The sequence below is a fragment of the Vombatus ursinus genome, unplaced genomic scaffold, assembly GCF_900497805.2.
Source record: "Vombatus ursinus unplaced genomic scaffold, bare-nosed wombat genome assembly UNPS02014770.1, whole genome shotgun sequence".
Taxonomy (NCBI): Eukaryota; Metazoa; Chordata; class Mammalia; order Diprotodontia; family Vombatidae; genus Vombatus; species Vombatus ursinus.
In genome coordinates, this window is record NW_020954548.1 from 37,855,567 (window position 1) to 37,867,934 (window position 12,368).

Consider the following 12,368-nt stretch of genomic DNA (forward strand, 5'->3'; position numbering starts at 1 on the left):
TGTGGGGTTACTTTGACCTTCCAAGCTTACAAGGTTGTAATCTGACCCATTGTGTCTAAGACCAGGAAAGAATAAACAGAACAGGAACAGAATACCCCCCATCCCCACCCCAACCCCTGCACCCCCTCCACCCCTCCTTCCTGCCAAAAAAAGCACTTGCCATCCACCCGCATGGGTAGATGAGGCAGTGCCCACAGTCCCTGCCATTGATGCTAATAATATTTCTCTCCTAGCTCAGAGTTCTGCAGCATTTCCATTCAGAAGCCACCAGGGAAAGAGGTAGATTTTGTCTGCTTTTTTAGGCATATTCAGTTCCTGAATCAGTAACCAATTAATCATAAGCCATTAGGAAACAGCTAGGATAACTATGCATGTTCTGAAGTGGTGAAAGGTCCCCCCCAAAATGCATTCCCAAAAGCAAGTTCACTGAGCTCCCATGTAGCTTGGTACCAAGCAGAATATACTACATTTACTCTAAGGACTGGGATCTCCTTGGCCTCATTGTGTTCATATCCCCAGTGCCGGCACTGGCGATCTCCTCTACCCTTTTTATATTCATATCCCCAGTGCTGGCACAAAGTAAGCCCTTAATAAATGTTTATTTGCTAACTTGATTTTGTTGACTATGATATCTTCAAGATGGTAGGCATACTGTGAGGAAGTAGAAGGGGCAGCTCGGTGGCACAGTGGATAGAGCACCCGCTCTGGAGTCAAGAGGACATGAGTTCAAATTTGGCCTCAGACACATAACACTTACTAGCTGTGTTATTCTGGACAAGTCATTTAACCCCAAGTGCCTCATCAAAAAAACAAAACTCCAAAGGAAGTAGAAGAAATTGGACATAGAATCAGAAGATCTGGATAAAAAAGTCCTGGATTTGCCATTTCCTATCTATGGGATCTTGGTTAGGCAAGTCCACTTCTCTCTGGCTGTACAAGGAGAGGGTTGGGTAGGCTATCTCTGAGCTATGTGAGCTTTGAGCCTGTGATATATGCTAATCAGTAGCATATTTATGTAGTTGTCTGGCCTGCCATTTGTTTGCATCAAGACAGAATCTCCTTTAATCCTGGGTACACACAGGAACAACTGCACGTTGTTTCAACTCTGCCTTTTTTAGTTGCATGAACCATCTGTCAGTGCTGGGGCATTGTTTATACAAACATGTGGAAACTTTGCACTGAATAATAATGTTCAATATTATTTTAAGGATTTTAAAACTTGTATTCCTTGTGATATTAGTGTTGATTGGTTAAATTTTTATTTGGGACCTGAGAAAAGTAAATAGATTAAATATTTGGTAGCTGGATTTTTAATAACTTTCCTACTTTAACTAGCTCCCTTTTATATCATATTTTACAAAATCTGAACTAGATTAAAATGTAATACATAACAAAAAAATTTAACAAAATAAATGAAAATAGAATGTAACATAGATAATGTGTTTTTCTAAGTCAATCTGCAGCTGCAGGGATATGTTTATATTTGACTTTGACATCACTGGTTTAGTATTCTTATTAAAAGCCTTTGAATTTTCCTCATTGTACTTACAGATTCTAATTTATTTTTTTACCTAAGATCTCTTAACATGAGGTATGACCACAGGTTGTTAAGATGGCTTTTCTCCTTTCCCAAAATGACAGCCTTCTTGGATATAATAACTTTAATATAGTCTTTTTTTTTTTATTGACAGGGTTGTCAGCCCATAACACATCCTGAAAGATGCTATCAACATATCCTGTAATTTTACCAAAGATTTAAGGGCCTGGGAAGCTGCTGCTGTTTAGGAAATGGAGGCATTGTTTATCTACAATGAAGTCTGCAATTTTTTTATTTGTAGACCTAGTTTTTCTTCTTTCTTACCTGCCAAGCCCCCAAATAGAGAAGAAAATAAAATTTATAAAAATGTAGATATGGCCTTAACTTAAAATCATAAATTTAACTGATGCCAGAAAAAAAGGTTTTCTGTCATTTCCTTTGTTAGACTTATATGCTTACATAGCAAGGTGGATGAATCTATGATCTTTGAAATTGCAGAGAGACAAATTTAGGCTTGTAACATTTAGAGCTCCAAAAACAGAATGGGCTCCTTTGAGAAGTTCACTCTAATTGGCGGTCTTCCACAAAAGACTAAATTGTTCTGTTTTGGGTTGGGCTAAATGGTCTTTGCAGTTCCTTCCAGCCCTGACATTCTGTAATTTATTGATGCAGATATTCCTCTTCTTACCACAGGTGACTCTTTTTCCTGTTCTTCCATATAGACTTCACAGGAAATTCACCCCACAAGTGGGATCTTCCACTAGATCTCTTCAAAATGGCCTTCTCACTGCCTGATGCTTCACTTCCTAATCTTTTTACTGGCCACCTTCCCTTGGGCCTGGACTGTACTCACTTCTCAGTTCTGCCTCTTGGAATCCATGATTTCTTTTAAGATTCAGTTAAAATGCTGTCTTTGCTTAGACACCCTTTTCTGGTCCCCTCAATTGCCAGTGCTTCCTTCCCACCTCCACCCTCAGGTTATATTTTGTATATATTTTACTTAAACCTATCTTTGCACACATTTTTTCCTTGCAATAGAAAGTAAGCTATTTCTGGGCAAGAGTTGTTTCATTTCTAACTTTCTATCCCCAGCACCTAGCACAATATTTAACACATAGTAAGCATTTAATAAGTGCTCATAACTCTGATTATATGTATGCCAGTGGAATATATAAACTAACTACTATCATCTTTATCCTCATTCCGTGACTCCGTTTCTAGTCATACTAGTCATACTCTGATGCTTTCCTTTATGCCTCTTCTCCTACATATATGTACATTGTAAGATGCCACTGTCTAAGGATGCTTCATAATTGCCATTTGGTGATGCACAACTTAAATTTTTTGGAAATTATGGCATTCCATGACTATATTTTCTTTTTTATATGCTTAAAATACAGAAATGTCTCTGAAATTCATTTTGTGAATGTGTGGTACGCTTTCTAATATATCATTATACTGATGATAATGGCTGATGTTTTCTTAATGCTTTGCCATTATAAAGTGATCTACCTATAATATCTTATTTGATCCTCACATCTAGTTTATGATTATTTAATATTCTCCCAGGTTTGCAGGCAAGGAAATTGAAGGCTAGAGAGGTAAAGTGATTTTTCCAAGGTTATACAGTTCTGGGTTCTGGTAGAAGACATGACTTCTGACTTCTTTTTCCTCTTTCTTTTTTCCCTTTTATGCTATCTTTGTATTATGTTGCTTCCATAGGAGTTGATTTTTCCCCTCCAGAAATACTAATGAGCATACTGCCTTTAAAAAAATTGATAAAATAATTGTTTCTGGACTTGCCTTCTTTCAGTGAATTAGATGTTTTTGACAATAATATAAGAAAGATGATTTTTGCTTCCTGAAATTTGCTTTTTTTTGTTTTCTTTAGAGTGAAAGAAAAGGAAGATAATTATTTGTCTTCAGGAACACTCAACCTGTACTTATTTATTTATTTTTTGTTAATCTTAAATGAATACTGCAGTAAGTGATGAATGTCTTCTTCATTTCTTGGAAATTAACCTAAACTCTAATCTGAGCTACAGAATCATAGAGTCTTAGAGATAGAAGTGATTTCAGAGGTCTTCTAGTCCAGGAGCCAGATTCTAAAACTCATTTTAGGAACGAGACCATGAAACAATGTATGCAAACCATTTTGTAGACTCCAAAGTGCTATATAAATGCCAGCTATCCTTTGCATTATTTTTGTTGTTATTGTTATCAATCCTGAGATATGTGTGTAATTGATTTGTATTTAAGCCATGCTTTTGCCGTCCACATCCCCTTACTCTACCTTATAATAAGAACTCTGTAGTTTTGTTTTGTTTTTGTAGTGTACATACACACAGTTTTTACTTTCAGAGAAATTTTATTTTAGGTATATGGCCTATATTCAAAAGGACAGCCTCTATCTGGATAGAGTATTATTTAGCCTTACATTAGGCTTTAAATGATTTCATTAGCAGTGATATAGGGTTCTTTTTTAAAGTGAGTATTTGATTGCTTTTTAATCTATACCTAAGAATGGAAGCACATACTAAATGTTAGAGAATTATAAAATGTTAGATGTGTAGTAGAACCTCATTCACTTTATAGATAGGGAAACTGAGGCTACAAAAGAGTCAGTGACTTTCAAAGTTACACAGTTAGTTCATGACAGAGCTGAAACTAGAGTTAGGTTTAAGTTAGGTTTCCTGATTCCTAACTTCTTACTCTTCATATGATATCATGTTTTCTTAGCTGGATTTGTCCTATATTTAACTTACTTATGGAGCACTTTGAATAAAATAGGCCCTTAATAAGCATTTTCTAAATTGAATTGATTTATAACAAAATATATATGTGTGTATGTATGTGTGTGTATATATATATATATATGTGTGCGTGTGTATGTGTGTGTGTGCGCGCGTATATGTGTATATATGTACACACTTTTTTTTTTAGGAACAGACACTAGAATAGTCAAAATGATAACTCACATTTCTAAAGTGTGAATTACAACACTGTAATTACAGTTTTCAAAACACTTTTCCCTCAAAAACCCTGTGAGATAAGAGTGCCACAATTGTTGCCCCCCCTTTTACAGATAAGGAAACAGACTCTCAGAAGTCCACATATTTGCTCACGATCACACAACCAGCAAATTGTCAGGTAGGATCGAAACCTAGTTCTCTTGACCCCAACCAAGTCCCCTGCTCTTTCCACACTACCTTGGCCTGTCTCTAATATAGGAAGTTAGAGTTTAGTCAGAAGCATTCCTAATAAGTGCAATTTATCAAAATAATTTTTTCTTTGAAAATTGCATGAAACACTATAGTCCAGATAGGGCTGGCAGGTGGGGAAATGTACTATAATTGTATACAGAGCAAAGGGCCTGGCTTGGTCTTTTGACTAGTGGAGCTTTCTTCAGTTTGATGACTGTGATTCTAATCAGAGCCCTTTTAAGCATACTTCAAAGCCCAGCATAGGACCCAGGCACATACCTTCAGGCTGCCGCTGCTTGATTACACATCTCTCTGTTAGCAGCCTCATCTTTGGCCAGGTGTCTTTCCTGCTGTGGACGATTGATTCCTTTTTTCCTCTTGGTTGCTTAAACAAAGAAATGTAATACTGATAGAACTACGATCCAGAAAAGAAACCCACTGGTTTGGAAATCTCATTCTCTTGAACCTTGAAAAACATAAATGCCAGTCAGTCTCTGTTCCTGTTAATTGCACAGCCAATGATAGAATGTGGTAATTAGTACCTTTTTTTTATTTAAAAGCACTTACCACCTTCCTTTCTCTTTTCTAAATTGTGTTCTTAAGTTGCACTGCACCCCTCATTTTTATTTTAAGGTGAGTTTTGTGTACGTGTGTGAAAAAACCTACCCTAACATCCTGTAATCATAAGTTTTAAAGTTGAAAAGGACCTTCAAGATCATCTAGCTCAGTTCTATCATTTTATGGATGGATTGTAGCCTCACAGAGAAACTGAGTTTTACTAATACAAGTGGCTTGCTCAGACTGTAACTGTCACAAAATGAACCTAGTAGCTTCATTTTCCCAGCTATGTTTGTAGATTTGTCAGGGATTATTACTATGTAACCTATGAATCCTTTTTTAGGTGTAAAATAATCTTTAAATTCAGTTTTTTTCGTTTTATTTTATTAAGAGATTGAATCATGAAAATGTTTTATTAGAATCCTCCCCTCTCCCTTATATGAAAAACTTCTTTATTTAAGAAAGTATGTTTACTATCTTTTGGTCTTAATTGGTTCTAGATACTGTTAGCCCTGAAGATACCATGATGGCTAAGAAGGGTTTAGCTGAATTCCATTATACTTCCTGCATTTTTCAGAGTGTCTAGTCAGAGAAGCCCTGGCCTCTATATAGCAGACACATAATGCAGCTGGATTTTCAGATCTCAGGCAAAGCTTTTAGTGTCAGCAATGAGAACAGTCACCTTCTGACATCCAAATGGAGTCTTTGAATCTGGAATTTACCAAAAGAGAATAAAAGTGATCTCCAAAGCATCAGATTTGCACAAAGAATGTTCAGTGCATTGGCCAAGAAAATGGGCAGACACCATCACAACCTCACTTGTCTCAGTATATGATGTTGTTTTGAAAATTTTACTGTCTGGTGTTCACTTGAAGCCTAACTAAGCTGGTGAAAACTGGTGAGAACCTTGAGAGATCAACTAGTTTCCCCATCTTATCTTTCCTTTTCCACTCAAAGCCCTCTGAAAAAATCCTAAAAGTTTTCTGCCATGGGTAAGATATTATTTTTAGCTATACAGTAACAATTGTTTTATCCTTATCAAGTTTACCACTTCTAAAGAATAATAATCTATACTTATTTTTTCTGACATTTAAGGTTCTATCAATACCTTCTGTTTTGTTTTATTTTACCTGTGTTAACAAAGAAAAAGTGAAGCAAAATCAACAAAGTGACCATTTCTGATTGTGTCTGTCAATTCTGCACCCAGAGTCCTCCGTCACTTTCCTGAATAGCTCACCTTTCTGTAGCACTTTAAAAGTTTTTTCCTCTTAACACACCAGTGAGGTAAGTAGTGCAAGGATTAGTAACCCCATTTTACACATGAGGTAACAGAGGCTCCAGTAAGTTAAGTGGCTTGCCCAGAGTGACAGGGTTAATAAATATTAGAACCAGGCGCTAACCCAATTATACTTTAGTTCTTTTTCCTCTGTTCTACATTCCACATCTACTTCCTTTAATTTCAGATTTTCTAGTTGAGACCTGTAAACCTAGTTCCAGTTTTATACCTGGATTTTCTCTTATGCTGTTTGATTAAAGGAGGGTGGGTGGGGAGAGAGGTATATAAAAAATCAGCTTTGGCAGAAACTGTTGCATATAATTTTTGGTAAACTGAATTGATAATGTGGTGACAATAACAAAAGGCCAAAAGTTAATCATTTGTTTTACATGTTCAGCAAAGGAATTAATAGCTGTCTTGTTGGTGCTCATCACAGTCTACTATCATTGCTGTAGCATAATGAAATGCTCTGTTGTCTTTTTACAAAATGTATAATTTACAGAAATTCAAAGAAATAACAGTGATAATAATTATCCCTAAATTTGCCACATTGAAATATAATACTCAGAATTGTGTTTAATCCTAATAATTCTTAGACTTTTAAATAAATTATGTTTAAAAAGCTGAGCATGGTTATGATGACACCTAACTGATTTTTCAAATATACATTAACTTAAACGGTATTAAAGGACATTTTCCCATAGGAACAATGTTTCTGAATTCATTTGATTCATTCCTTTATTTATCTTATGTATGCCTTGTGTAAAACACTACACCAGGGAATGTACAAAGATAAATACAATGGTCATTGTCCTTAAGGAGATTACAATCTAGCAGGCATATGCAATAAGCAATATGGTGAAGGGGAGAGAGCACTGGAATTGGAGTCAGGGTCTGTGTCTAAATCCTAGCTTTGTTATTTATTACCTGTGTGAACTTGATTGAATGACCTGATCTCTGTTCCTCAGTTTCCTCATTTTGTAAAGTAACAGGATTGAACCAGATGATGTCTGAGGCCCCCTCCAGTTTTAGATCCTCAGACTCTTATTTGGTGATGATAAGCAGATGGATGCTTAGGGAAATAAATGTTTTGGCTCAACTGCTTTGTATCTCAAGTGACCAAGTGAAGGCATAATAGTGGGGTGGCAGGACCTGGTTAATAATATATTAAATATGTTCTTCTAAGACTACTTTTTTTCAGGGCAACATCATGTGAAGTTATGCCTATGTCTGGTTGTTGTTGTTGTTTCTTTGTTCATTTTTCTTAATTTCATATTTCTAGCACTTTTTTTTTAGTCTTTCTCTGGGCTAAATATCTCTGGGCTTTCATTTAGTTTTGTCTTTATACTTTGCTTTTAGTGTGAAAGAAAAGTCATTGCTGAAAAACCCATTTCCATTTATAATGACTAGGTTTGAGAGGCATCGTGGTGTAGTGGATAGAAGAGGGCTGGTTTCAGGAGCCAGAACACATGGGTTCAAGCCCCACTTCTGACAAATACTTGACCCTGAATGGGTCACTTAACCCCTCCATTTTCTAGGCAGCTTTCTAAGTAGACAGGTTGTTATTCAGAGGGTCTATGAACATGGATGGAGAAAAAATAGATCTTTACTTTTATTAACTTCGAATAGAAAATGAGCATTTCCTTCAATTCTGAATTATTAAAAAAAAGCACCCAAACACATTATTCTGAGGTGTCCATAGACTTTACCAGCTTGCCAAAGGCATCCCAGCTACAATAAAAAAAATTAAGAAGTCCTACTCTGAGTTTATAAGTTGCAGAGTAGAGTCAGGAGGACCTGAGTTCAAATCTGGCCTTAGACATCTGACACATACTAGCTGTGTGACCCTGGGCAAGTCACTTAACCCCTATTGCCTCACCAAAAAGAAAAAAAGTTGCGGAAAAGGTGATGACTTGCATTGGTAAAGGAAGTTCACTTCCTAGAATTTCCTATGTGATGAAATTGCAAGTCCAAGTCATATCTCCTTTGGTTAGATTTATTTTAAAACTGGAGAGATTTTTTTTTCTTTTTCTTAGGTTTACCTTGTTTGGGAGAAAGGAGAAGAATCATCCATGTGAATCCATATGTCCTTTTCTGTCATTAACACCTGTTACTTAAGTCAGATAGCAGTGATTTTAAATTTTGCTCTTAATTTTGCAGGGCCTGATTAAAGTGAGGGGAGATCGATGCTGGAGAGAGCTAACCTGTATGGACTATCATTATGAGGTGAGTTAATTACGACAGACTTACTTGTTTGTTTGCCACAGTGATAAACCCAATTTTCAGGATCCTGCCCAGACCTTTTTCTGTATCTGATGCATTGACTTTCTATCTATGTTATGTAGTTATGCAGGAAAAATTTAGAGGCTTCTTCCCTTTGCCTGGGGTTCCATTTGTATTTTCTAGGATTACTTTATCAGGAGTAAGCAAAACCACCAAAGCAAACAAAGCCAAAGAGTATTCACATTTGGGAGCCATGCTTGCAACTCTCTTGAAAGATTATTGATTGCAGGGTAAATTCAAGCACAGGAGGTTTTTGTTGTTGTTCAATTTTTTTTGTTCTGTTTTTTTTTCTTTCTTTTTATTGTGACCCCATTCTTGGCAAAGATGCTGAAGTGGTTTGCCATTTCCTTCTCCAGATCATTTTGCAGATGAGGAAACTGAGGCAGACAGGGTTAAGTGACTTGCCCAGGGTCATACAGCTAGTGTCTGAGGCTAGATTTGAACTCGGATCTTCCTCATTCCAGGTGTCGTGCTCTATCCACTATACCGCCTAGCTATTACTTTCAGCTAAAATGAATGTGAATTTTAATTAAGCAGAGTCCTCCAGGCACATGGAAGACTGTACTGTAAAACCCAAATTTTACTGTTCAGAAATGAATATATGCATAGTATTTAGAGATGAGCATACCCAAAGCCATTTTGAATTTCTGTTTGTCTTTTCAGAGTTTGTGTCGCGTTTACCTAGTTAAATATAATTATTTTTATTTTGGTTTCTGATTCTATCACCTTTTAGGAAGGAAAAGAGATGCAATCAAGCAATCTTAAATACTTGTTACCACAATTGCGCTGTTGAATTTTATATGAATATATAATAGCCAAAGAATTAGATAGCTAGCTATCTTGGTGCTTCACCTGTAAAACAAAGAAATAAATAACCTTTCCAACCTCCTTTCCAATGTGAATGAGCACACTCACACAAGCACTAGAATTCTCATTGTTGCTAGCAACATTCTTGTGAAATCACTGAATTTCAGAGTTGGAAGGGATTTCATTAGCCGTCTAGTCCTGCCAGAACGGGAATTCCCTATTCAGCACATTACACAAATGGTCATCCAGCTTTTGCTTGACTACAGTTATGCTTGTTCTGCTTAGCTCTGGAAGCCAAGTAGAACAAGCATAATCCTTTCATGTGTTAGTCCTTCAAATACTTGGGGAGATATCATCCCACTCTCCCCAAGACTTTAAGTTTCTAGTCTAAGAAACTCCATTTCCCTCAACTTATCCTCAAAGATCACAAAAATGGACAATGACAAATGTTGAAGGGGTTTCAAAAAGATATAGGCACTGTTGACAAAGTTGTGGGTTGGGTCAGCCATTCTGGAAAATGATTTGGAAGTCTGTCCAAAAAAATCATTAATAACTGTGTATACCTTTTGGCTTAGTAATACCTCTACTAGGCTTATATTACAAATATTTCAAAGAAAAAGGAAAAGGGCCTGTAGATAGAAAAATATCTGCAGCAGTTCAAGTAATCCTCACAAAACATGATCTTGAGGCCGTGGATTACTGTTATTGTCTAAAAACACTCTCTAATTTATCAGTGCCCCCTCTTAATTTTGTGCTTTTGCACATTTAATAAATAGACCATCTGTACTTTTATCTAGGTAACTGAGAGAAATGTTAAACATCATAAGACCAAGCACAGATCCCTGGGTTACTCCATTTAGACATCTCCTTCCACTGACATCAAATCATTAATGACTATACTTTGGTACTGGCTATTATACAGTCCCCAGTACCCCTAAATTCTATCATCTACCTCTGGATCTTGTCCCTATACCAAGCTTGAGAGTCTTTGTGGAATGTTTTTCCTAAAATCTAGGGAAACTATCTCTGCAACATGCTCTTAATTTAGCAGTCTAGTAACACTGTCAAAAAAAGGAAATGTGATCAGTCTAGTATGACCTGTTGTTAATCACTGTTTCCTTTTTATATGTTTAGTAATCAGCTCATTAAACAATATGTTTTAAAAATTTTTGCCAGGAATTGAAGCTGTACTCACTTACCTCAACTCTCTTCCTACTCCAGTACAATCTCTACTCATCTGTCAAATTGATCTTCCTAAAGTGCAAATCTGTCCCCATCACACACACACACACACACACACACACACACACACACACCACCCCCATTCAAAAAAAACTTCCTACTTCCTACCTTCATAGTTTTCTTACACCTTACTCCCCTCCACATACTCTGCAATCAAATAACACCAGCCTTATTGTTGTTCTTTGCACAAGACACTCTATGTCCAAACTCCATTGATTTTCTTGTCTTTTTTTTTTTATTTTTAGGCAATCAGGGTTAAGTGACTTGCCCAGGGTCACACAGCTAGTAAGTGTCAAGCACTTGATCTGAGGCCAGATTTGAACTCAGGTCCTCCTGACTTGAGGGCTGGTGCTCTATCCACTGTGCCACCTAGCTGCCCCAACTCCATCTTTTCCCTTTTAAAAAAGGGGGCAACCTTTGCTCATCTCATACTTGGAATGTTTTCTCTCTTTATCTCTACCCTTCACACAATTCCCACCTTGAAGGCTGAGCTAAAATATAAAAAACATAAAACTCTACCTAATTTCTTCAGCTAAATGTATTTTCTCACCTTCTTAAAAATCTTCCAGAGTTTTCCTTTGTTCCCATTATGCCCTACTTTATATTATACCAATCTGTATATGTGTGTCATTCCCCCCTTAAGAATATAGACTCCTTTTCTGAGATAGTAATATGCATTTTAACTCATATTTTCATTATATAGACATGTATACATTATATTACCAGAGTACTCTGTTTTCTTTTCCATATCACTAAACATTACCAAACATTACCTTTTCTTTTTGCTTTAGAGAATTATCTTTGACACTTGTGCTTGATCAGATAGTTTTATATTTTTATAAAAATACTACTGAAAATTCCTGTTTTTGAGAAATTCTTATGTCAAAAAATATAGTGAGTTAAGGAAGTGCTCTTAGTTTGAGGCAACAATAATAATAAGCCTTCATTGCTTTCTTTTTTAGTTTACTTTAAAACCTGCTTTGTGATGAGAATGACACACTCTGCTCTGGGCTTTTCTTCACAAAGCACTTGTTAAACACTAAAAGAAGAATAAGGTGCAGGATCCAGGGGGAGGAGATTTTGAAGAAGATTTTCTTAGTTTACAAGCATTTCTTTTCATGGTTCTCATCAGTAAACTATAGGCACACTCTCAGGACAATAGAGGTCACTTAATTCAGACACTTCCTCTTATAGATAAGGAACTGAGGCCCAAAGAGATGAAACTATTTGCCTAAAGTTATATAAATAGTATAAGAGATAGGGTTCAAAATCAGGTCCCCTAAGTCTACATTCAGGGCTTACCTCAATACTTGGCACATAATAAAGACTTAATAAGTGCTTTTTCATTTATTCATTCATTTTTCCTACGTTACAGTAGAGAGGAGATCTGCCCTCAGTGGAAAGGGATATTAGAGGTAGATAAGGACTAGAGGTGGAGAGAGGGTTATAGTTGATTTTTTTT

The 12,368-nt window shown here is 36.3% G+C and overlaps 1 protein-coding gene across 1 annotated transcript in view; it reads left to right on the forward strand.

The window, feature by feature from the left end:
- LMF1 (lipase maturation factor 1) overlaps positions 1 to 12,368 on the forward strand; it is a 715,571-nt gene that overhangs the window by 343,153 nt on the left and 360,050 nt on the right. The window contains exon 5 of the mRNA XM_027862638.1: positions 8,735 to 8,800. Within this exon, the coding sequence (XP_027718439.1) occupies positions 8,735 to 8,800 (66 nt within the window). The remainder of the gene's footprint in view (positions 1 to 8,734; positions 8,801 to 12,368) is intronic.